This window comes from Carica papaya, chromosome 2 (assembly GCF_054855325.1).
Source record: "Carica papaya isolate Zhongbai chromosome 2, ASM5485532v1, whole genome shotgun sequence".
Taxonomy (NCBI): domain Eukaryota; kingdom Viridiplantae; phylum Streptophyta; class Magnoliopsida; order Brassicales; family Caricaceae; genus Carica; species Carica papaya.
The window spans coordinates 8,387,099-8,413,715 of record NC_142310.1 but is presented as its reverse complement, the minus strand read 5'-3'; the positions used below and the strand labels follow the sequence as shown (position 1 = coordinate 8,413,715).

Here is a 26,617-nt window from a genome sequence, read left to right as displayed (position 1 = left end):
TCTCTACAGTGCTATTATGTACTATATTTTATTGCTAATTAAAAAAACAGGTTACATGCATGCATTTAATTAACTTAATAATAATAATACATAGGTAAAAAATCAATTAAAATACCTAGCCATAATAGGTAGCTGAGCTTCACAAAATTTAAGATCACAATTATTTATTAACTCCATTTTTATTATATTAAAAATTATTTCACATATTTATTTAATTGTGTTTATTTACACATAAAATTAAACCAAAATATAAGTTAAATATATTTTCTTTCGTAAAAATAATTCAGTTTTATGATTTTTTTTTTTTAAAAATTAAATTTTACATAAACTCAGTTCCATGACTATATTTAGTTATTATTCTCGACACGTAATCTAATTATGCATTAGATATGCCTACCATGTTTTTAATATTAAAATTAAAAATTACTTGTTACCCACCTTTTAATTAAGTGCTTATAACTAATCTCCTCCCCAATTATATTGAGCTCGGTCAAGTTTTTGGTTGATTTGAGGAAACATTTGGACTTCGGGTTGAGTTTTTTATATGAAAATTTGAACTACATGTTTATAAGATCAAATATGTTAATTTGACAACTATATAATAACAAGAATTATTTCAACTTATTCAACAATAGTTTATACTTGTGTTACTTTTTCATTTCGTTTGCCTTAAGAGTTCGATTGGGCTCTGAGCTAGGGGCCTATCCAACTTTCCAATTGGAAATTAATTACACTCGTATCATTTGGTGTTTTTCCTTGCTGCTTATATTGAGCATTTATGATGAAGTTAGTATTATGGTTCTTAAATTAATAGATCTGAGTTTTGTTCATAAAATTTGAAGTTGATGGAAACAGATCCAATCAATTATTTACCAAAAGAAGAAAATCACTTACACACATTGGCAGAGAATGTTGTTTCACACATTCAACATATAACTTTTCCTAAATCAATATATGTTAGAACACCCAATAAATTAATTCTATAAAATCTCGAATAATTGCTACTTAATTCTATTTCTCTGGCCAGGCCAAGCCAAGCATGTTATAAGGGAGATTCTTCATAGTCCCGATCCTGGTGCTGAAACTAGATCCTTAACTGATAGTGTATTTGTTCGTTCCGGCATAATACTTACATGTGAAGACATGATTCGGCAATTAAACCAAAATTACCAACTTACCATGTTGTCTATGATCTCACCACAGTCAGAATCGACACAGAAAGTCAAAACTTTTCTACCTGAGGCTCTATGTATTTCTTCTTCCAAAAATCAGTTCACAGAGTACATTATTTCCTTCTCAAGATCCTCAGCTAATCAAACCAAAATTATAAGCAGTGAAGTTGAAAATTTCACGCCGTTGTGTTCTTCGTACCTTTCTCACTCTCTTTGTGCTCCTTGTATCCCATACATGAATATAACAATAAAACTAAAAAAAAAAAAAAAATGTTTAAAGTTATTTGAATGCCTAACCTGACATCACCTCTTCTTATTTTTCTTTCTCCCCTTTACTTGATTCTCTAGGCTTCTTAGCCTCTGGCTGATAACAGATGATGAAGAAGATCTTCTTTGATCCATTACCTTTGGTTGCTCAGCAGGAACCGAGTTAGAAACCTGATGCATGGCTTTGGCTTGTTTGAGTATCGAAGACAACGAGAAGCTTGGTTGGGGAGCACTAGATGGTGGTGCCACAGGTATTTCAGGGACACCCAAGAACTTCTTGACCCCTGGAGCCTTGAGCACTGAAGAAACGAAATCAAGTCTTATTGACCATACCCACAAATCAATTATTTACTAAATACTGACAGTTTGAAGTTGAGTCACCAAAAAGATAAAAACGACAACACCATCACATAGTAGCAAAAAATGTAATGTGTATTACATTGAGAAGCTTCTAACCAAGTACGAAAGAAAGTAGAATCAGATATCACTTTGATAAGTGAAACAACAAAATCAGACAACTCACCTAGTCCATACATGAGGGAGAACACGTTGGATGTAACCCAATAACAAAATACGGCCTGCAGATATAAGTGAAAACTTTCAATCACATGTGGTATATATACTTAAGCAGTCACCAAGCGCTCCAAGCATTTAAAACAATGATAAGAAAAGAGAAACTCGAGGTAAAGAAACAAATAAATTTTATGAGCAAGAACAACGAGTTCCCTTGTAATTTATAAAATCAGTGCAAGTGAGAAACTAAAGTTGCGGCTGTCAATCTTGGCACTTCAAGCACTAAGAAGAGTTCGATTTTCCAAAGCAAGCAATTTTCCAACAGTAGAGATGATCAGTATTTATTTTTTATCTAGACACCAAAATAGGGAACTAAACATCCAAGCAAGAAAGAGTACTGCTTCAAAAGTACTTAAAACTGCTCTTTGTCAATGTTTTGACCTCTTTTTCACAAATAATAAGTGAGACAAGGCTTTGAAATAAGACAAATCAAAACAAGCCAAATTTGAGAATCATAATGCTAGACACAGAAAGCCAATTGGAAAAAGCGTCTAAAATACTGTGTGCATGTGCATTTTCATTTTCCTTGAATTTTCATTATGGATGTTGCGCAAATATTATTCCTTCAGCAGATAGTGAATAGCATATCACCTTTGGGAAAGTCATTGTCAGTGGAACTGAAAGAACAGCAAAGCCCCGAGAAATGTTTTTAATGGTACCAGCAGCTGGATTTCCTTCCATACCTTCTTGCATATTGCACTGAGAAAGATATGAAATCAGTAAGTTCAAGTCCACATAAAACTTATTGCACAATTCAACTGAGAGTATTCATTTTCTAATGAAAGAAAAGGACAATAAGATTAACCAAGGAGGAATTTATAACATAAAGAATAATAACAGGGGAGATCTGAACAGGCACCACTTTAGTTCTATTCTCTACTTTAATTACAGAAAAGATACCCACCTCAACTGTTACCAAGAAAGTCAACCCTGTCAAAATTGGAAATATGTACAAGCTATCTGGAGTAGTGAGATCTGTAAACCAAAAAGCACCCCCATGTTTAAATGACGGCACCTTTTCTGTCATGTTTGAAATCTGCAAACAAAATATCAGCGGCATGGCTAAAATTACAAAAGGGATTTTAGATGGAAAAAACTTAATTATCAGAAGATGTTACTCGAGCAAAAATTTACTTACAGCAAGAAAAAAGCTAACAAAGACAGGGCCCTGAATAAAGAGCCCTTTCAAAGGAGTAAACGGACTCACGCCATATCTGCAATACCGACACCAGCATGATGAAATGATCAACCTAGCTAAACATATTAGTTACTAGAAAAACAAAGGAAAGATATGGAAGACCCTTTTTTTTCCAAATTTAGACTCAAGGAAACTACCAAATCAAATGCATTCATCACAATAACTTTCCCAGATGCATATCATGATATAAGGTGATTAATGAATCAGCAAATTATAACTCAAAACATTTCATCTTAGCATCATTCTGGAAATAAAAGGTGGACATATATGAGAACACAACCATGTGCAACTGTCTGGAGATAAGACAAACAAAACACTGCTGTATCAACTTCCTACCTCTTTGAGTTCCCAAAGATTTTGAGCTATCTTATTCTTTTTTATAAGAAACTTTAAGAGAGGTAGGCAAATACACTAATGAATATTTTAGATGTTGGAAATCATTGTATAAGTTGATTATTGAATCAGTAAATTATTACCCATACAGTTCATCTTAGCATCATTATGAAAATAAAAGGTGGATATGCACGAGTACATAATCATGTGTGACAATCTTGGAGATCAGACAAACAAAACAACACTGCATCAACTTCCTACTTTGAGTTTCTAAAGATTTTGAGCTATCTTGTTCTTTTTCACAAGAAACTTTTAGAGATAGATGTAATACACATGCACCAGTGAATATTTTAGATGTTGGATTGATTTCCATGCACCGCATACATCTCCACTATTTGATATTTATGTTGCAAAGAAACTGTACACAGTCAGAAGTAGTTACTGAAACTAAGGAGATAGCTTCCACTTCTAGCCTTCCCAAAATGAATCTTTTGTCAAACTACAATTTCAACATGTGATTTAACTTAAAGCAATTTGAACTTTGATTTTGTTGGTAAAAATTTAATGTGGTTTATTTTCTTTATTTTACATAAAACTCTTTAGTTTTATCCGCACATATTTATGCTTCTAAATATGATTACGTGAAAATTCAAAGGTAAATGAATTAAAATTAGGGGAAAAAAAAGAACTATAAGATAATAGCTTGAAATAGTGATTTATGCAAATGACAAGAAATCAAACCACAAACTGAATTGTCAAAAAACAAAAAACTCATGATTAAATTGCAATAAAACATAACCATATAGAACTATACTCTGTCCTATGTTTTATTACAATCAATATTTTTATCTTCAAGAAAAATGTTTTATTACATTCAATACCTAATAGAAGCATCTGAACTCCTTGTCAAATAGTCTTAGTACTAAACCAACAAACATTTGATACTCATGGTTAAATTGCAATAAAACATAACCATATAGAACTATACTCTGTCCTACGTTTTATTACAATTAATATTTTTGTCTTCAAGAAAAGTGTTTTTTCACATTCAATACCTTATAGAAGCATCTGAACTCCTCGTAAAATAATCTTAGTACTAAACCAACTTACATTTGATGGATTAGTTATGTCGCTCCTCCTCTCCATAAAGAGGGTGGAGGTTCAAAGGTTACTACCCCCGTTTGGGGCTATAAAAAAATAATTATTATCTTAGTACAACTCACATTCAATGATGACAATACCAACAAACCCCTCAAAGAGAAATGTAAAAGTTGCTTACTCCTTAAAAAGCTTCTGCATTTCTTTCTGACCATCAGCCACAGCTGTAGGATCCATACCCTGATCAAAATCCGCAAAGAAACGAAAAACATGTTAGTATGTTGTAGGCCCTCCAATCTTTTCCCACAAATTGGTAAGAATAGAATGTTTAAAAAATTCTAGCACTTTTCCTCAACAAATTGCCTCCTCCACACCCCCCCACCCAAAGTGTGGAATACTCCTCCCAAAATCACACAGGTAAAAATAAATGTCAGTATGTTGTAGGCATTCCAATCTTTTCCCACAAAATTGGTAAGAATAGAATGTTCAAAAACAAAATTCTAGCACTTCTCCTCAACAAATTGCCTCCTCCACACCCCCCACCCCCGGCCAAAAGACCCTAAAGCGTGTACTCCTCCCAAAATCACATGTAAAAATGAAAATCTCCAATTCAGTAGGCAAACTGAATGCAAATCAAAGGGGGAAAAATGACAGGGCAACCCTCCTCAAAGCCACCTCAAAATGCAAAAATATACAACTACATAAGGGGAAAGAGAATTTTGGGGCCTGCAAATTTGAATCAAGTAATTAATATTAATTTTATAAAGCAATGCTGTCCAAATAGATCCTTTCCCCAAAGAGAAGTTATTTTACTATTGGCTATGGATGAGTGAATTGAATAAAGAGATTGACAAGTATAGGCTTCTGAAGATTCAAAGGACCAAATTCTAATATCAAGAACAGAGTTCTTTCTAAAAAAGATAATTCCCATTATTCTTATAGACACCTGGCAACAAGAAATCTCCTACGATTTTCTCAATTCTCTCAGCAACTGCAACCAAAATTCTAAACCATGAAAGATGACACAATGGGATGCTAGACGAACATGCTGCAATAGAGTTACTCTATAACCAAGAGACAAAAATGCTCTAATTCCAACTATCTCATTGTTTCCAGATTTTTACCATGACAAATCCCAGAAAGAGGATCCCCCACACTAACCCATTGTTGAACTTAACCCAAGGTTTGGACTCACCATTATTAGTAGCTAAGAAGGAGGTTCTAGAAATTCAGAATCATTTTACTTTCAACCCCTTCCAATCCATTGATGCAGAATGAGCTAGTACTAGGTTTTTTAAATAAAGTAGAAATTGTAATTATATTAAATGTAAAACAACTATACTATTTAGGAGTCTATTATTATAGTATTTAGAAGTGTTATTATAGCGTTTAACTTAGATGTTATTCTTATTAGTATATTTCCTATTTGGATTAGTATTCCCAATTCAATCTTAGTTTAACTCTATGTAGGAAGACTACTTATAAATCATTGTAAATAGTTTTGTAATTTTACTTATTAGAGCATAAGTTATATAATAATGTTTGAGAGTTCTCAATTTTCTAATTGTGTGATGCAATCAACTTGTACGTATAATGTTTAAGACTTCCTAGATGTGATGTCTAAGAAACTTAGATGTAATGTGTTATCCCTAAATCCTTAATTGGACATATCAAACCTATTTGTCCTACATCGTGCATAGTCTTATTAACAAAATCCCATCTACTTTGCCATATGTTTTTTGTAGTCTAACTTAAAAATCTTAACACATTCGTTTTCTTCCTTTTTAGATTGTCAACCATTTCATTAGCAAACACACAAGATTTGCACTATGACTAGCGAAAATGGTACCACCCAACACTTCTTTCATCTTGGCAGATAAAACCATAGTGATTATTTTGTAAATACTTCTCACTAAACTAATATAGTGGTAGTTCATCTAACCCTTCTTAGATACCAAAATAATAACTGTTGACTTCATGCTTATGTCAATTTACCATTCAAAAAAGAACTCTTGGAAAACTTTTATGAAGGCCTCTTTTAACAAAGTCGCAACAATTTCAGAAGGTGGCGATTGAAAATCCATATGAAAAAGGGACTTTGTCATAATTAAGGTTCCACGTAAGATCTCCAAGCTTAGCATCCTTAACAGGTCTTTCAAGTCAGCTAATAGGGCTCTAATCCAACCCTTAAAGGAAATGATGACAATCCATCTCCGTTTCATAGATTCTTCTATAAAAACTAGTTATTTCAACCTCAATGGAAAAAGGCTCTTCATCCACCCTGCCATCCTTGAGCTCTAATATCTTAATAAAACTTTTGAATCTCTTCCCCGCAAACACATTATAAAATGTAAACTTAGCATACCCATCTCTAATCCATTTAATCATAGACCTCCATCTCCAATTCATATTCGAAGTGGAAGGCACGAAAATCAACTTGGACTTTAATTAAACCATTCTCCATCCAGGCTATCCAAGAAACTTAATTGATTAAGAAGATCATGCTTGTTAACTCAATATTCCCAAATACCTCATTATTCAAGACTTCAACATTGCTTTAATAAATTTTAGTTTCCTTACTGATAGTGTATATAAATATCATTTTTGTTACTTAGTTTAAGTTTACAATTAGGTTACTTGCTACCAAACTTAAGGGATTTTGTTAGTTTTTAATGCAGGTGTAAATATAGGATTCAACTCCAAAAAAATAGCATTGCTGAGTTGATTTTTGCACAAAAATATTTGTCAATCAGCAATTAAGACTTGGGCAAGGCTTGCTCCCTAGCGGCATTAGCAGATACTAACTGTTTTTACCTGGACTCTTTCAAATTCTAATCCTACTCTTATCCGCAGACGTGATATTGAGTCAAAGTGGCATTTTCGAAAGCTGAAAGATAAGAACTAAGATGACTCTATCTTCTTAAGAATTAATTATTATTTTTTTGTTCTTTACATAGGGAAGGAGTAGAGTTGAGAAGGTAGCCAGATTTTTCCTTTCTCAGATTCTGTTTTTCTGTAAAATTCCTATGCTAGCTTGCTCTGAAAAGTTGTTGGTGTTTAACATTCAAAATGAGCAGCTAAATACTCTAATTTCCAGTTGAAAATCTAATTGAAGTTTCGATTCAAGGACTGTGAGATCGAATTGATTTATTTTCTTCTCTTTCTTATTTTCAGTATTTATATATTTTCTCTATATACAAAAATTATTATTTGTTATTTGTTACAACAAGATCTGTTGTGCAATTAGCATAATAATATATCGCTAGTCAGGATTCTTAAATTCATAATTGTTCAGAATATTTTGATAACCAGTGGTAATTAGTATTTATACTAAACAAATATATAATCTGATATGAATGAACCACGTGGTCTAGTTTGTTGGTTAGAATTGAGTCTTTCTAGTCCTTAATGTTGTTAGTGAATTAAACTCTAAAAGCGTTTTCAAGAATTTTCATTAATAAGGGTTAATTAACGAGTGTCTCTTAATTAATTTAAAACTAAGGAAAGCTTGATTATTAGAAACGTTTCCAATAACTAAAACCGATTTATTGAAAATTGGTAAAAGTCATCTTTGCATCAATGATCGATCCTATGAATTGAAATTGAAGATCAAATTAGACTTCAGTTAAACCATTCTCCATCTCCAGGCTATCCAAGAAACTTAAATGATTAAGAAGATCGTGCTTGTTAACTCAATATCTCCAAATACCTCCTTATTCAAGACTTCAACATTACTTTAATAAATTTTAGTTTCCCTACCAACTTAAAACCTTTCCAACACTCCATTGAAAGGTTATCCCACAGTTCTCCTATCTTTTTGAGAAACTTCGAGTATTGGATCCACATATAGGGACTAGGATCCCAGTCGTCATGATTTTAGAAGGATGAGGAAATAGTCAAAATAGGTTACGGAAAACTTTCTAGAGAAATTAGGAAGCAAATAACCCACTCATTTGAAATAAAAAACTGACCAATGCGGGACCTGCCCTTGAAGAGTGACAAAATAAACCGAGTATTATTAACCATAATTTGCTTTGCTCTTTCAAATTGTCTTTAACAAGAGATGAAGAGCAACAAGGGAAAAATAAGTATCGTTATTAAGAGGAGAAAATGAAATGCCCTGGAGGAGGATAATGAACTCCCCTAAACCAAAGGAAAGAAAAAAAAGAAAAACAAGAACTTGACACTAGACCACTACTCATATCTATTGGAAAAATTTCGAAAGAGATATTCCAGTAATCTCCATATGCCAAGACTATAAGATAAAAGATTTTGATAAGGCTTTGTCAAGAACACACCATTCTTCAAAAAAGGCCCCACCAAATTATCCCTATAGTTTAGAATCGTCTTGCTAGGAGCTAAGTTAATTGCTAACCCAACCAAGTCATCCACTTCTTGATCCTCCAAGTGTCCAGAAAGATAAGTTTTCCTACTTGATTGTTCGAAACTGTTCAAATCTAAATAACCAAACAAGATTATTTTATTTCTAATAAAGTTGAAAATACAAGAGACTTAGTAGCTCAAGGGCTTTTACCACATCAGCAGTCCTCCTAAAAACTAACAAAGGAAGCATTATTGACCTTAAAGCTAACTAGATCAACCGCAGGACTTCAATCCTAACTGAACCCCACTGCCATAAACTACAGCCATAAGCCCCTCTTACCCAGTATCCAAACCCTCCTAAGAAGGCCAAATTTAACACTGATGACATCCCTCTAAAGACCTCTCCTTGCAACAAATGAATTTCAACAATGATTTAGCTAGCTAGCACTTACCTAGCTCCAACTACGGGATGCTACTTGCCAGTCGCCCATTCTACAAGTGGTATCTCCTTGGATAATCATAAAAACTAACAGCAAATAACTTCAAAATGCTTTGCAATCTTGCTAAGGACGGCAAAGGAAATACAAAATGTATTAGGTTGATACAATAATGCACTTTTGACTAGGGTTAGTATTTTTTTTTACTAATTAGTTTACCTCCATTTCAAAGAAAGCTATTTTTTCAACAAGTTGACCTCCTTCCCATCTTGTAACTAGTAAGGTCCTTCCCATGTTGAAACAATTAAGGGCAATCCAAGATATTTCAAAGAGAAAAAATTAGTCTTGTAACCCATAACTCGAGGATACTTCCCTATCACCATTTGTTTGCCTAATAGATACAAAATCCAATTTTTCAAAGTTCATCATTAGACTCCTCATGGGTCTAAGCACACTACAATGAATATGAAATTCAATGAAAATTCCTATGCTATCGTCATCAACAGAAAGCAATTGGGTAACTTCCTTTAAAGAGTTTCCACCACCTATACATACTCCTTAGTTAAAACTATAAGATATAGCTCTATGGATCATTATGCCAAAGGCCTACACAACTAAAATAAAGAGGAAAAAAGGTTATCCCATCTGAGACCATTGGAGGATCTAAAACTTCCCTTGGCCTCTATTAATCAAGACAATAAAATATGCATAGACATGCATCTCCCAATCGATTTACTTCACCCAACACCGAAACCAACGATGTAACAAGTATAAAAGACCAACTGACATGACCACAAACCTTCTTAATATCCAACTCTAGAGATGATTGACCCATAATTCCAAACAAAATCCACCACTTTATTAGGGATCAAGGACATGCATATCTTATCAAAAGAGATCCTCTAAAGCTCCTCCACGCATACCAAAATGTAGACCATCCATATTTATGAGAAATCTTTGCTATCAACGTTTCAATTTATAAGGAGATATCATTATAAAAATCTTTGATTGCTACCTTCGTATCACTAGCAGCACTAAATTTGGTCCCTCTAACCACCATATGTGAATAAAGAAATATCCCAACAATGATAATTAGTTAGTTGATGATAGTTGCCAGAATGTTTCCTTCAAGTTGTTTTTTCTATCCATAAGCATAAAATATGCAAGTTCGAAATTTTCCATGCATCTTCTATATCCTCATCTAGTAGGGCATATGTAATCTCTTTTTGGTCATGTACATCAGTGTCTTGTACTAATTTCTCCCTTATACCTTTGTTGCGCTCATATTAAGTGAGATCCAAGACTTGATCATATTCTTTACCTAACCAAGCTTTTTAGCTATTCTAATTCTAGCATAGCATTCAAATTGTCCAGCCACTATGAGCTCATGGATACCATGAATTCTTAACCATTTCTCTCAAATTAGAAAGGGACATCTAACAACTATCAAATAAAGACACCGGTTGGTGACTCAATGTGACCCTATAAAAGAATTTTTGAACCAACTCTAGTTTCCTCTCCTCAAAACCCAAAGAGAAGATGTTAATGCAAAAAAGGATGAATTCACTCTAAGATAACAAAAGGTCAAGAAGATTTGATAGAGTCAAGATATCATAAAGTGAACTCGAGGGTCATTTAGGCACAAACGGACAGGTTGAGGGTCATTTAGTACTTTCTCAAGTGAAAATTTTGATATGTTTGACGTCAATGAATCAAATGACCCTCGACTTGTCCTCCCATGGCCAAACATAAACATACCAAATTGCCACCAACAGTCCAAGGCAAGTCCCATCACTATCTAATAGAGTCACGATAAACCCATAATAGTTACCTCTCCTTACCTTCTCCCTTCTAGTAAACTTCAATGGAAATCCAAAAACAATTCAAGCACTTGCATTGGAATCCACAAGTACTCATCACCTTCGCACTACAACCATTAATCATGTCCAATTTCCTCTAATCCCCAGAAATATCCCTCAAAGCCTCAAACAAAGGATAAAACAAGTCTAGCTCCCCATAAACTCTTAATTAAGCTATTGCTGAAAATATTAACATTGGTTTCTTTTTTGAGATAAGAATAGGATAAGATACATCATTTGTTGTAATGGGGAAGTGGTGAAAGGTAATGAAGATATGAGGCAAATGGCAAGATTGTTTTTTCAGCAACAATATACGGAAGATGTGCATAAAAGACCCAATCTTGATAATTTGCACTTTAGGATGTTGTGTGTCAAAAGCAGAGATGGTTTAGAAGCGCGTTCACCGAATAGGAAATTAAATGTGTCTTGATGATTGTAATGGGGAGAAGGCGCTGAGTCCGAATGGCTTTAATATGAAATTCTATCAAGTCTTTTGGAATGTGATCAAGAAAGATGTTCTTGCTGTTTTCAATGAGTTTTATAGGACGGGGTCTTTTTGTCAACTCTATAAATTCAACTTTCTTGGTTCTTATTCCAAAAGTGGTGGATGCAAAAGATATTAAAAACTTTAGACCGATTAACTTGGTGGGAAGCATCTACAAAATGATTTCTAAAGTTTTAGGGAAGAGACTATCTAAAGTGTTGGGTAAAGTGATTGGCAAAAACCAGAATACGTTTATGGAAGGTAAATAAATCCTTGATGCTGTGATGATTGCTAATGAAGTGGTGGATGAATTGGTGGGACAGTCTTTTGTGTAAAATTGATATGGAGAAGGCTTATGACCATGTTTGTTGGGATTTTGTAAATTATATGCTTAGAAGAATGGGTTTTGGGTGTAAATGGCGAACATGAATCATGAAATGTATTTCCACTACTTCTTTTGCGGTCATGGTTAGTGGAGGTCCGTTGAATTTTTTTAAAGCTTCTAGAGGGCTGCGCCAAAGAGACCCTTTGTCACCATTACTATTTCTCACTATTATGGAGGCTTTTAGTAGATTGACGAAGACAGCAGGGAGCTGAATTTATTGAAGGGGGTGGAAGTGGGGAGGGTGAGGAAAGTGTTGAGATCTCTCATCTATTTTTTGAGGATGATGCCTTAATTTTTTGTGAACCTACTATCAATGCTATGCTTCACTTGATATGCATCTTTCTTTATTTCTAAATGATTTCCAGTCTTAAAATAAACATGAGAAAGACAGAAATGCTTAGAATCAGGGATTGGGAGAATGAGGAGAGGTTGGCCTTGGTGTTCAGTTGTAAGACAACGACACTTCCTATTAAATATCTTGGTTTACCTCTTGGGAAAAATTTAAAGATGTGAAAACTTGAGAGTCTATTGTGGAGATGTTCAAAAAAGAGTTAGCGGGGTGGAAGATGAATTTTCTCTCTAAAGGGGGTAGACTTACTTTGATCAAAAGCACGTTGGCTAATTTACCTATATACTACCTCTCTATTTTAACCATTCCGGCTAGCATTGCGAAGAAACTTGAAAACATTCAATGTAGATTCCTATGGAGTGATGAGGATGGGAAGAGAAAATACCATTTGCTTAGGTGGATGGAGGTGAAGAAACCGACTAGGGAGGGGGGTCTTGGATTAAGGTCTATTAGGGAGCTAAATGATGCTCTTCATGGGAAATGGTTACGGAGATCTCCTGTGGAAGAGGGAAGACTGTAGAGGAAGGTTGTGCAGGTGAGGTGGGGCGATTGGGAAAAGGAGAGTGGTAGGAGAGGTAAATTCAAACCGCAAGGGATGAGTTTTTGGAAGAAAATTAGGGATGACAGCGATTCTTTCAAGGGATGTGTTGGGTGGCAGTTAGGTAATGGTGAGGAAATTAGATTTTGGGAGGATGAATGGCTGGGATACTTTAAGCTTAAGGAGCGCTTTACCAGAATTTTTGATATTGCTAGTGATAAGGAAGTGAGGGGGAAGAACATATGAAACAGTGGGAGAGGGAAAAGCCTGAAATGTGAAGGTAAAAAGAAACTTACAAGATTGAGAAATCAATGACTACTGCAATTTGCTTTTGTTTTTGGACAGCATGAAGTTGAATGATGTTAGAGATAAAAGAGTTTGGAAACCTGATGAAAAAAATGGTTTTTCTGCGAATTCGATGTACAAATTTATCTGCATAAGTGATAGAAATGATACCATTACAGCACCCATCATGCAGATTTGGAAGACTAATGCCCCTCCTAGAATGACATTTTTTATTTGGGAAGCTGCAAATGAATGCATTTTACTATTGATATGCTTAAAAAGAGAGGTAACACCCTGTTTAACAGATGACCTATGCAAGTATGATAAGGAAACGTGCAACCACTTACTTTTGATGTGTCCAACAACTTACAGCAGTTGGTCTACTGTTTTGAGCTTGTTTGGATTAAATTGGGTAATGACTGATCATGTGAGTAGAGATCTATGGACTTGGGCAGGCTTTTGTACAAAGAAAAAACATTTGCTTCTTATTCCACTAACTATTTTTTGAATTGTGTGGAACGAAAAAAATGCGAGAGCTTTTGAAGGTATTGAGACTAATTTTACAAACATTAGAGATAAATGGATTCACACTTTTATCTCTATTTTGCTAGGTCATAACATCAAAAATTAGGATAATTTTGGGTTTGTCATGAACCACTTGATTGACTTGTAACTATACTTTGTACATGGACGGTATCTTCTTGGTACTTTTGTGCATAATAATATTTTTCTTGTATTTAAAAAAAAAAGTACTAAGGAGGTGCAAACTCATTTACAAAAAATATTTACATATCTATCAGAATATCAATAAGGTCTCCCAAATCCTTAGATGTACAAAGAGGATGATCTATAATATAAAAACTTAGAGTCTGGAACCACCTATTTTTAATCTTATCGACGTTCTCTTCCATGTTATCAAAAGCTCTCTTGTTCCATTCCTTGTAGACCTTCCAAAAAGTGACTAGGGGAATGAGGTTAATATGCTTCTCATTACTGCCAAGACCTTTCTACACTCAAAGTTCCTCCCTCACTGAGCCTACCATCACCCAATTTATACCTAAAAGGCCACAAGCAAGATACCAAAGTTTATACACAAAAGGGCACCAAAAGAGGATATGACAACATGACTCTGCATTTCTCTTGCATAGATAACATCCATTGATCGGAATCCTATCCTAATCAATTTATCTAAAATCAAAATACATCTCATGTCTGCCTCCCGAGCAAAGAAACCAATTCTAGGGGGAACATTAACCTTCTATATTTGTTTGAATGGAAAGTGTGTACCCATATCTCTTCTTTGGTCAAATGACTATATAAACATCTAACCGAGAACACCCCCCTAGCATTAAGCCCCATTGGTCTCATCAAGTCTCACCTTGGTGAGAACATAAATTAAAGCCTCATATTCCTTTACTTCTCAATTATTGAGATTCCTTGTAACTTCCATGAATTACTCCCTATTCCCCCTAGAATCACATGAAGAACCATTGATCAATGCATCCTCATATCATTGATCAATGTATCCTTATATTGATTTTCATCAAACATCTCAAGCCTAAACCTCATAGTGAATAGGCTTTTTAACCTCGTCACATGCTACAAGATGATATTTCCGCTTCTCCCCTGATATGATCCTAAACAGTCTAGAATTAGTTCCAAAGATGCAATCTTGCATCAATGAGGAACGCTCAGAACAGAAAAGTAATTTCATTTCTGAACACTTTTCTAATTGGGATTATTTTAAGAGATGGATTAAGTTTGTCCAAACAAGAAGGCTTAAGGTCCAAGTAAGATTAATAGACTTGAAGAATCGAAAGGAAAAGCCTACTTTTAGTGCAACCCAAGATGGCTTCAAGGCCATATGACCAAAGTAGACCACGGCCCAAGAAGATCAAATCCAAAGGCAAAATGTTGACCCATGTCGCGCCTTAGGAAGACCTGTCATGTGCGAACAAGGCTCCCTGCATGCACATGTGCGTAAAGGGAAGCCCACATGCGCGCACCAACTCATATGTGTGCTGGCCATCCAGCCCATGTCCAACGAGGGCACACGCGTGTGGCCCATGCACACAACTCGCGGCCCGAGAGAGGAAGACCCGTAGCTGGCAAGCCCAATTTGGCCGCCCCCATGCGGCCGGACCAGAAACCGACCCCGCTGGCCCAAACGCGCATGCTACAGGCCTACCTTGCGAGACCTGAGCGAGCCGATCGGCCCAACCTGTCTGTGTTATCCAAAAACCGGCCCTTCCCACTTTTAATTAATTAATAATTTTATTTTATTATTTTTAAAGCTTGTGGACCACACCTTTTAATTCTTCATGTTTTTAAATTAATTCCTACATGCTTAAATTAATTTTCCCATGTGTTCTACATGGAAATCACATGGGATAAATCTTATCTTATTTTAATTATTGTTTTAATGCAAATTTTATCTCTAAGATTATTTAATTAGTTATCTTGTATTTATATGGGATATAATAAATATTTTATTATGTAATTATCCTAAAATTAAATAAAATTTTATCTATAATATTATTTTATTAATTTCTTCAAGATATTATAATCATCCAAAATTATCCGAAAAATGTTATAAATAGGTCTTTACTCATAGGTTATAAACATACTAACTACAATCAATATGAGAGAAATTCTTGAAAGTTTAGTTTTTTCTTCTATTAGCATTTTCGTTAATTTAGTTTCTTTCAAAAGTTTTATTGAACCAAAGAGCGGGGGAATAAACTTATCGGTAAGTCTGTAGTATTTTTCATTTCCTTATTTTATTTCCCTAGTATTTGTTTTTGCATTCTTTTTAGAATTGCAGATTTAATTAGAGGAAGGGGTTTTCTAAACGGTTAAGTTTTGATATTGCATAACGTTGAGTGGGTTATAAAAGTTGATTCGATTCTCTCCACACCCTCCCGCATCATCTACTATCAGAGTCTAAGCTTCTAAAACCCAAATTTATCTTTATTGCTTTCAGTATTTTTGTTCATTAATTAACAATTCAAATTAATTTTTTATTTGTTAATTCATATTGCATGCCGCTTGAATTCATTTCTATCCATTCAATTCAAGTGGTTCGTGTTTATTATTAAAAAAAAAATTATATATATCAAAATTACAAAAATATTCCAATTGCACCCGTTAGGCAATTGGCACGTTATTTGTATCTTGTATAACAAAAGCAGAATAGTCTACCTAATTAGTAAATCGAAAACAAAGTACCTCACATAACGGGTGCGAACGAAAACTTTTGTTTTCATTCCGCATATTATCCATATTTAATTTTCAAATTACATTTCTATAATCTTGCATCAAGGTTGCATGAAAAAACTTTAGCGGTCGTAGAGCGTAGCCGACAAATCGGGGGAAGTATACACAGGTACACCTTTCGGTTATATCCATTGGGATTTGATCGGATCCCTACACATCAATCCATCTTGTCAATCTTTGTGATCTACGTACCTATCTTTTATTTTACTTTTATTCTATTAGTAGAAAAAAAATAAGTGACTAATCGATTCTAGTTGCTTAACACACAAGAAGCACACTAGTCCTTCTGTGTGCTTGTTTCTGAGCTTTCATAGAAATCATATCCTTTTAAGGTTTCTTGTTGTGTCATAAAAACTAACGTGCAGACCCAATTCAAGTGATTCAAATTCCAGACGCTCAACTTGACAGACAAAACTGTCAATTAAGAGATTATGAGGTAAACACGAGCGAAAGTGAGGGAAAGAATGTATTCTTTTCACTAACATTTCTTGTAGGTACTACATTATGTCTCAATCCATTAAAAATACTCCACTTGGGAGTAATGTCCTTGTTGTCCGAAGAGCTCTTAACTTACAAGTTAGGAGTGAAGGCAACAAGCAGAGGGAGAACAATTTCCACACATTTTCCACACACAATGCCTTGTCAATTGTAAGGTATGTAGAATGATCATTGACAGTGGTAACTGTGCTAATGTGGCAAACACTCTATTCGTGGAAAAAGCAGGGTTGACATGCATCAAGCATCCGAAACCCTATCGGTTACAGTAGTTGAATGAGTGGGGTGAAATCCAAGTTACCAAGCAAGTTATAGTACCGTTCTCCATCAAAAAAAATCATGACGAGGTATATTGTGATATTGTACCTGTGCATGTCAATCATTTGATACTAGGGAGACCGTGGCAGTTTGACAGACAGGTACAACATAGCGGTTGCACCAACTGATATTCATTGAGAAAAGACGGCTTGAATCATGTTCTTTTATCACTAAAAGAGGCACATGAAAATCAGGTCAAAATTAAACGATCCTTTGAATACTCAAAAAGGACATTAGAGAAAAACAGGTCGCAAAAAAGGTCAATGATCCATTGAGCATAAAGACTGCCAGTAGACAAGTAAAGATAGTCTATTAAGAGAAAAACAGAGAGAGAAAACAAGAGAGTGTCCTGAAAACAGAGACAGAATGTTAAGGAATATCTCTTGTGAAAAAAAAAGTTTAATTGCACTTACCTACAAAAAGATTCATTTTGACCTTAACCACTCTTTGCATAATCATACTGTTCTCCTCTTACAGCTAATTACCATGGCAAGTGGACTACAAAGATTTGATTCAGATCCCAGAGGAATTTTGAATCAAGTCATGATATGTACCAACAACAGAGTAAACATGTTAGGGAAGGTTCAGATTCGAGGACAAATCTTTTAGAAGAAGGGGGGCATATTGTGCTGGCCATCCAACCCATGCCCAATAAGGGCGCATGTGTGTGGCCCGAGCCCACGCCCTGCAACAGCCCTGTGCGGCTCATAAGTTTGCCCGGTGTGCGACCCGTGGCTCGGGAGAGGAAGACGCCAGGAGGCTAACCTAGCCGCCCCCACGCAGCCGGGCCAGAAACCGGCCCTGCTGGCCCAAACATGCATGCCCACGACTGGCCATGGGCCTACTTTGCAAGACTCGAGCGGGTCGGCCACCCCAACCCATCCAGGTTGTCCAAAAACCGACCCTTCCCACTTTTAATTAATTAATAATTTTATTTTATTAATTTTAATGCTTGTGGACTCCACCTTTTAATTTTTCATGTTTTTAAATTAATTCTCATATGCCTAAATTAATTTCTCCATATGCTTTATATGAAAATCACATGAGATAAATCTCATCTTATTTTAATTATTATTTTAATGCAAATTCTATCCTTAAGATTATTTAATTAGTTATCTTATATTTATATAGGATAAAATAAATATTTTATTATGTAATTATCTTAAAATTAAATAGAATTTTATTTAAAATATTATTTTATTAATTTCTTCAAAAGATTGTAATCATCTAGAATTATTCCAGAAAATGTTATAAATAGGTATATGCCCATAGGTTGTAAACACACCAATTACAATCAATTTGAGAGAAATTTTTGAAAGCTTGGCATTTTCTTCTATTAGTATTTTTGCTAATTTAACTTATTCAAGTTCTTCAAGAAGCAGGAGTTTTCAGAAGTCTTATTGAGATAAGGAGCAGAGATCAATTTATTGGTAAGTCCGTGACATTTTTCCTTTCTTTATTTTATTTCCCTAATTTTTGTTTTTGCATTTCTTTAGCATTTTAGACTCAATTAGAGGGAGGAGTTTTCTAAACAGTTAAATTTCGGTATTGCATAACATTGAATGAGTTATAGAAGTTGACTCGATCCTCCCATATCCTCTCGCATCATCCTCTGTGCCACCTTATAAGAATTTACATTGGAGTGATTCCATTTTTTAGCCTCGCTTCCTGGGATTGCCGATAAGGACATATAATAGATTGGGATGTTGGACATAGTGTGTCTGATAAGCTTGAGCCTCCTCCCTTTAAAAGAAAGTTTCTCTTCAACCTGGTCAGTCTCTGCTCAATCCTAGCCAACACAGGATTCACAACGATACTTCTTTATATTTGGCTCCCAATGGTATCCTAGATATTTAATCGGCAAATGCACACACCTGTAACCCAAAACGCTACCTAATCTACTTACATCTCTCCCATCTCACCAGCTTAGATTTAGCAAGATTAATGTTGAAGTCTGAAATAGCTTGGGAACACAAGGATACATCTAAGGTTGAATACGATCGTCTCATTCGATTAACAAAAGATCAAAGTATCACTCAGCAAAGAACAAATGAGTCACCTCCATCGCCTGATCACCAGTACCACCTCCAATCGTTTTAACATCTCCATCTCCATATCAAGAGCAATGCATCAAGAGCTTCCATAATTATGATGAATAATAATGGAGACAATAGGTCATATTACCTGAGACCACAGTTAGTTTTGAAGATAGCTAATGGACCCTCATAGCAAAAAATTATCCATTTGCACCATTTGCCTCCAACTCTCATTCTCTCCAACATGTAATCGAGAAAGCTCCAGTTCTCATGATCTTCGATTTTCTTCATATCGAGTTTGCACGACATACATTCTAAATTCTTGTATTTAAGCTCATCCACAATCTCATTGGCTCTTAAGGCTGCATCTAGGATATGTTTTCCCTCCACAAAAGCATGTTACCATTCCCCACTATGCTCTTCATCACCTTCGCCATTCTTCTTGCTAATATTTTTCCAATAAGCTTGTAGACACAACCTACAAGGCTAATGGGTCTAAAATCCTTAATACTAGTCACCCATTAAATCTTGGGTATAAGCACCAGAAAAGTGGAGTCTAAGCTTTTTATGAAGGAACCCATCTCATGGAACTCATTAATAAGTCATCAATGTCACCCTTAACAACATGTCAAAAATTCTGGAAATGGCCTAGGTGCTTTGTTCCTACTACATTTGCATAAAGCCTTCCAGGATCTCCTCCTCAAAAAAATTTTATTCAAGCATGCAATTACTCTATTCATGTAGGGTCAAGAAGTCCAAGTCATCTAGCTTAGGCCTCCAACAAAAGTCCTCCTCATAGAGCTTACTAAAAGAAAGACTTGACTCCATTCCTCAACCCCTCATTCCCTTTCACCACCTTGCCATCAGTTTCTATAATTAACTATTATGTGATGTTTAGTCATACAATAAAAAAATTGTGTTTCTATTACCCTCCTTTATCCATCTAGTTCTTAACTTCTATCTCCAAGAAATATCATTCATCTACAGTATGTTAGCCAATTCAAGGCGAATGGACTCCACGGGTGCCAAGTATTCAGTGAATAAAACACATTCCCCTCCAAACGATCAAGTCCCCAAGGTCCTAAAATAAGGATTGAGTGAGAACACTCTCCTCCCCCTCCTTCCAACTCTTCTTTGTAACATATTTATATTTCAATCTTGATTGCCTGAAGTCTCTTAGCTACCTTATAGCTTGCGTTCCCTTTCACTCTTGTTTCGTTCCATCAGTCTCTATTTTTTTTCCTAAATCCAATGACCTTAAGCTATTTGTCCTCAAACCTAAAAGGACATGGACCCCATTTAATTTTGTAGAGTCTAAACAAATAGGGAAGTTGCTTGAGATGGTGTGCTCAAAAGTTTCTGACAAATACGCAAAAATTGACAATTCACAAACACAAAGTCTATCAATCTTGTCACATATCGGGTTTGACCTCTGATTAGACCATGTTTATTTACCCCCAACCAAGGGCAAATCGATCAAATGTATCATGTCTAAGGTTTCACAAACTTCATTAGCACAAGTCCTACAAAAATGTTCATATGATATTTTTTGTCTTCGCATGACCATATTAAAATCACCCTAACGACCCATGGGAGATCTCATTTCCTTCTACACCCCTCCAAATCCTCCCATAGTTTTGACTCTTTCCCTATCCTCACCTCTACCATACATCTCGTAAACACCCACCTCCATCCTTTCCTTCTACCCTCAAAGAGACAAGAAATAAAGTAGAGCCCAAGTACTACCTCAAGGCAATCGAGTACATCATCATTCTATAAAATGGCAGTCCAACCAGTAAACCCAATAGTAAGAAGCTCCCTCCATCCAATCTCCCTAATCTTCCAAATACTTCAAGCCATACTAGTAATAGAGGAACTTGCCTTTGTTTTCTACAGACAAACTACTTCATATTTCCACCCCATCATACAACCCCTAATAACTGATCTCTTCTTGTGATCATTGAATCCCCCTAACATTTCAAAATATAATTTTTCCTAACATTGCATTAGTTTTAAAATCACTGTCTCACCCTTCTTCTCCTCCTTCCTCGAGCTATCATAATTCACCATTGAATGCAACCTTCTCAACTTCCTTAATTTTTCTACTCCATGTTTGTTTTTTCCCGAGAGCTTTGGTCGACGCCCCTCACCTTATTCTTTCCTCTTCTTCCAATTTCTATAAATAATGTCACGGTATGTTCATCAAGTCCATCAAAGCTAACTCTGAGTATTTTGCTAATATGTTGAATATTTTGAAGCACCCACTAAGAATTGTCTTCCTCATTCCTCCCCCCAATCTCGCTGACATCATTACACCCCCTTCCACCTGTGTTATCAACTGCAATTCAATTGTTCCCTCCTCCCAAACTTCTCTTCATCTACGATACTCTCAGCTGAAATCAGTGCCAGTGGCAAAGCAGTAGTGGACCCGCCCTAGCCCTCACCCTGTTGCACGCCCCTTTGTGGTTCTCCACCCCTATTGGTGTCTCCTCCCTCTTTTCCGCTTCGTCTCTCCTTCAACTACTCTCCCCTCTTTCTTTGTTACTATCCTCATTGTCATAAGCCATATCTAACTCCCTCACATGCTTCCTCTTTTTAAGTCGATCACAATTTTCTTCCTCTTCCCCTATTCTCAAATCTGTTCACTCCAAGCACGCATTGGTCACAGGTGCATATATGCTTTTGGACCCAATCCAATTATTTTATCCACTTCCCCTTCTCAGCCCATGTAAATTTCGTCTTCTTTATGGCCTCAGCTTTCTTCATAAGCTCCTTGGGTCAAGGCCCTCTCATCACCTCTTTTCTCTTGAAACGATGTCCCTCTCCTATAATTTGGTGAAATTTAAATTAAAACCCAAGCCATCTTGAAATCTAGTCACTTTTTCCCTACCCGTTTCCCTTCTCGACCCCAGCAGAACTATTCCTTCTCTCACGACCTCAGCGGAACTATTCCCTCTTCTAAACTCTAGCCTGACTACCAACTCCATATTGCAACTCGGGCACCACAGAGAGTAGGGAACAATCATTTGCTCCACCACCGGGCAACTCTCCTCCTCTTTGGTGCTCAATTTTACCTTTTTCTACTACTCAAATACCTCAAACACTCCTCCCATCATTTCAAACAGCACCACCATCATCCTCCACCATCCCCCAGCCTGAGATCCCACTGGAACAAAGATTGTACCTGATCGCTTCTCCCTTCTTCTCGGTGATCACCGAATAATTGCCCCTTATGCTTCCTCCCATAGCTATCAACAGTTCATGCTCCCTGCCACCATGTTCCTCCCCCCAAACTTCCCTCCTTTCCTCCAATAAAATTCCTATAATGCTCTCAATAGCCACTCAGTTTCATTATCCCAAAAAGTAAAGGTTGACCTAAACCCTCTCCTATTTTCACTCACCTATAGACCTTCTCCTCTCTTCCCAGCATGCCTAACGTCAAAAGACCATACACCTTCTCCACACCTGTCCATTATCCAACATCGTCATTGGCTCATGCTAGTCCACTTTACTTTTCATCATATATAGCTAAAAAAAAAAGCAACCTCCATTTTGCTTCCAGTGCAATTCTATAGAAGAGAGAAACATTACACTGCCACCGCTAGTTACGTTCATCTTCATGTTCTCTTCATCATCTTCCTCTTCATCTTTACCTCTCCTCTTCTTTGTCCATTTCACGTTTGTATTTGTGTACACATATATATTTATATTTTAGATGGAGTATATATACATTATATGTACATACATACATTGTTTATAAGTGCATAAAATACATATGTATGTATAATATCTATATGCATATAATAAATATAATATTGTTTAAATTAAAATATATATTTTTTAAAAAATGTTTTAATCTATTTTGGTCCGCACTGGATAAGACCAAAACTTTTTCAGTTTAGGCTGGACTGGACCAAATGAGAAACAATTGAGTCCAAGTCTTTTCTCACTTTCAGTTTTTAATCCAATTCGATTCGGTTCCAGATTGATGAATATTCCTGCCAACAACCCATTTACCTTCTTAATAGTTGTTGGTATAGACTTTTTTCATTACAAGTGTTGGCATAGACTTTTTTCATTACAAGTGTTGGCTCATTAGTCTTCTTGTATTCTTATCAAAACAATTTGAAAATCAACACTAATTGACATGATATATCTATCTCAATCATTGATTTCTACAAGGCAAAGAGTAACATTGTCTTGCTCTTGAACTTGAGCCTTTTTTGTATAAAACAATTGTTAACTTGACTCCCAGCTAACCGCGTGCATAGAAAGACCATCCCTCCCACACTATCCAACTAAAGTTTTCTAGGAGTCGAAGGCCAAGTGACCATTAAAGGCCTCTCAGCTCAACCTCCAACCAGCAAGGGTCAACTTTGACCACCTTCCCCTTAATTAGCATCAAACCACAAGCTTGCACCATTATCAAAAGTATCCAACACCAGCCGTTAGCTTTTGCACCTTCTGGGACTAGCAAAAGCCCCTCACCTCTCTCATTTTTCTCCTTCAATTCCTTGACGCTTCCTCTCTTGATCCCAGTGAAGAGAGGTTTATGAACCTTGACCCACGTACCATTCTCTATAACCCAAAAGAACATACGTAACAATTTGAAGAACCACCTCATCCACAAGTTAAACAAAAGATGGAGAATTTGCTTTGAACTCCATTCTTCCAGATTGTATGGATCTCATGAATTTTCTAGTCCAAAACCACATTGAAACATCTTTCAATGACCAAGAATTTTCTCGGTGAGGGGAAATGACATGGATGAAGAAACCAGCCAAAACTGAACATCGAGACCATGACTAGCATTGGCAAAAAACTCTCTCACTAGGCTCGAATATTAACATCAAAAACATGTTAGGGCTCGGCTAAGTAGCAGTATTTAAATCAAGATTTTTTTTCTTCGAAGCGTTTTAGGAAAACCTGAATTACCAATATGCACTAAGGTGACAACTAAAAGGAACAAAGGATTATTACACGGTTAAAGTGATGACATTAAGAAAAAAACAGAAACTTCCAAGAAAACTAAAGACATTGGCCTAAAAGCAGGGGATATAGTATCATACCTTATCTTGCACCTGCTGCTTGATTTTTTCCAAATGTGGCCTCAATAACTACAAACAAGAAGAATGAACTGAAAATGTATCCCCTAACACTTAATACACGATGAGAAGTGAGTTCAGGTATTATCCTCTTTCTACCTATGCAACAGACTGTAGAAAAAGGGGATGAATATGCATAAAAGAATCAAACATGAGACCAGGCAACATACAGTCAATTTTGAAGTTGCTTTCAGTTGATTTATTAAGAGGGGAACTGTTATTCCTCGAATCAGAAGAGTAGTTACAATTATGGAAGCCCACCTGAAACAAATCATAAAGAAGATCTGAAACTTCTGCTGATAAATGACATACGGCAGAATGAACTGTGAAATGTAAATTATATGTTAATCAGCAAAAGTAGAAACTTTGGGGTTCAGACATTAAGTCTCGGACATCACATGTACATATTTGTAATAATATATGAAATTTAACCATTGCTTCCCACAAACCCAATGTGTTGCAATTGCAATGTACTTAAAATGGTTCTTCCCAATTTCTTTGAGCAAAAGTGACCAATTCCTTTCTCGTGTCCAGATATATTGTTGGTTCAAAATTAACTTTTAGAACAACGTATGAGATGACAAGTCCAGCAATGCAAAAATTCCTAGTTTTTCATTGTCATTGCCACTAGTAGAAGAAGAATGGTTAGACACTTGCTCACCAGTTAAAGCCGGTAAAAGAGTGTACACTATCAATGACATGTTGCAGGGCTGCAACAGGGAAGAAAGAATCAGCAGCCGCAACTGCTACCTCGTTTACGGGAGCACTATGTGAAGCCGCAGTTTGCAGGGTGGTATCTGAGAGAACTTGCGCAACGTCCCCTAAGGCATTAATCTCGCTCGATCCTTCACCGATGGAAGTTGACATAAAGCGGCAAGAAGATGATGGGGCAAAGGCAGGCCACCGAGAGAAGTGAAAAGACCTGATTTCGTATAAGGGAATCGAACTGTTGAAGCTGCTAATAGAGTAGCTCCGCCGACCAACATCATGGAGGCCGATAGGTTCCTCTTTGGTATCACGATCATGGAGAAGATAGCTTAAACAAGGCTGATATCTTCTAGTAAGAAGAGAAGAAGACATATTCGAAAGGCTACGCCTAAAAGCCATTGATGCAGACTCCCTCTAGGAAACAAAGAAGAGAAGTTAGAGAAACGGAAACAGTAAAACGCACGGGAAAGAAAATAGAGAGGAGGAGGAGGTACCTTGTAGCTGTCGTTACTCCAGCAATGGCAATTCAGGATGTGGGAGTTGAGATTCTGATACCGAGATGGAACAGTATATGGTTCAGAGACAAACAAAAACAACAGCGTAAAAGGTTAAGATCAAAAACCCACAGAACCCATTACACATTCACGTCAATAACAGAACTTGTTTTCGTAATTCCAGAATACCTAGATTCAAAACCCCACCACAATTGGACAATTCACGCATGAAAAGAAATAAGAAAAGTCCTCTCTAACAAAACCTAGCTCAAAAATATCCAAATCACAATAATCGGAGCAGCCGCAAATAGTACCTAAGAAATGAAATGAAGCAATAAATTTCCCACCTAGGGTGCAACTAAAAAAGCACACTAAAAAATAGGACTTGCATTCAAAGACTCTTAATCAACCAATCCGATCGAAGATAAACGAACTAGAACTGAATCAATCAGAATATTATTAATTGAGTAATCAAAATATTTAATTAAATCATTTTTTTTTTCAAATTTTATAAATGTTATCAATATATGATGGGCCTCTACGGAGGACTGATTTCCCAAGCCCATGACTGAAGAGGAGAATAAAAGGTGCAGACCATCAGCCTAGGATTTAAAGGAAAAATGGTGTGTGTGTTTGTAGATACACCGAACTTACCCGAGCGATAAATTCCTCGTTAAATCTCATAATGTTTGAGTGAATGATAAAACACAAAACCCTTATAGGATTTTCTCTCCAAGAGGCCATCTTCATTCTAAAGTTCTTCAATCTCGATGTCTTTTTTTTATATTTCTTGCTTATTTTTTAAAGGGTTTCGGATGTTTGACTTTTACATCTCTATTAATAGGAACATGTACAAACTTGACCCCATAAATTGAAAGTACATT

The 26,617-nt window shown here is 35.9% G+C and overlaps 1 protein-coding gene across 1 annotated transcript; it reads right to left on the bottom strand.

The window, feature by feature from the left end:
• Window positions 1–1,222: 1,222 nt before the first annotated feature.
• Window positions 1,223–26,183, bottom strand: LOC110824094 (mitochondrial inner membrane protein OXA1-like). Its single transcript, XM_022054627.2, has 10 exons — window positions 25,734–26,183; window positions 25,193–25,653; window positions 24,702–24,792; window positions 24,496–24,543; window positions 4,823–4,881; window positions 3,151–3,226; window positions 2,917–3,048; window positions 2,604–2,711; window positions 1,963–2,017; window positions 1,223–1,738 (listed from the first exon to the last, which is right to left on the bottom strand). The coding sequence occupies exons 2-10, from the start codon at window positions 25,636–25,638 to the stop codon at window positions 1,476–1,478; spliced, it is 1,278 nt and encodes a 425-aa protein (XP_021910319.1). The 5' UTR covers window positions 25,639–25,653; window positions 25,734–26,183; the 3' UTR covers window positions 1,223–1,475.
• Between the last annotated feature and the right edge of the window lie 434 nt (window positions 26,184–26,617).

Excerpts from the sequence above, each read along its gene's own strand:
- LOC110824094 (XM_022054627.2), bottom strand. The coding sequence starts at position 25,638 with ATGGCTTTTAGGCGTAGCCTTTCGAATATGTCTTCTTCTCTTCTTACT. Across the intron at positions 24,793-25,192 it reads TCTTTTACCGGCTTTAACTG|GTGGGCTTCCATAATTGTAA; the intron begins GTGAGCAAGTGT and ends GATTTGTTTCAG. Across the intron at positions 4,882-24,495 it reads AGCAGCAGGTGCAAGATAAG|GGTATGGATCCTACAGCTGT; the intron begins GTATGATACTAT and ends GATTTTGATCAG.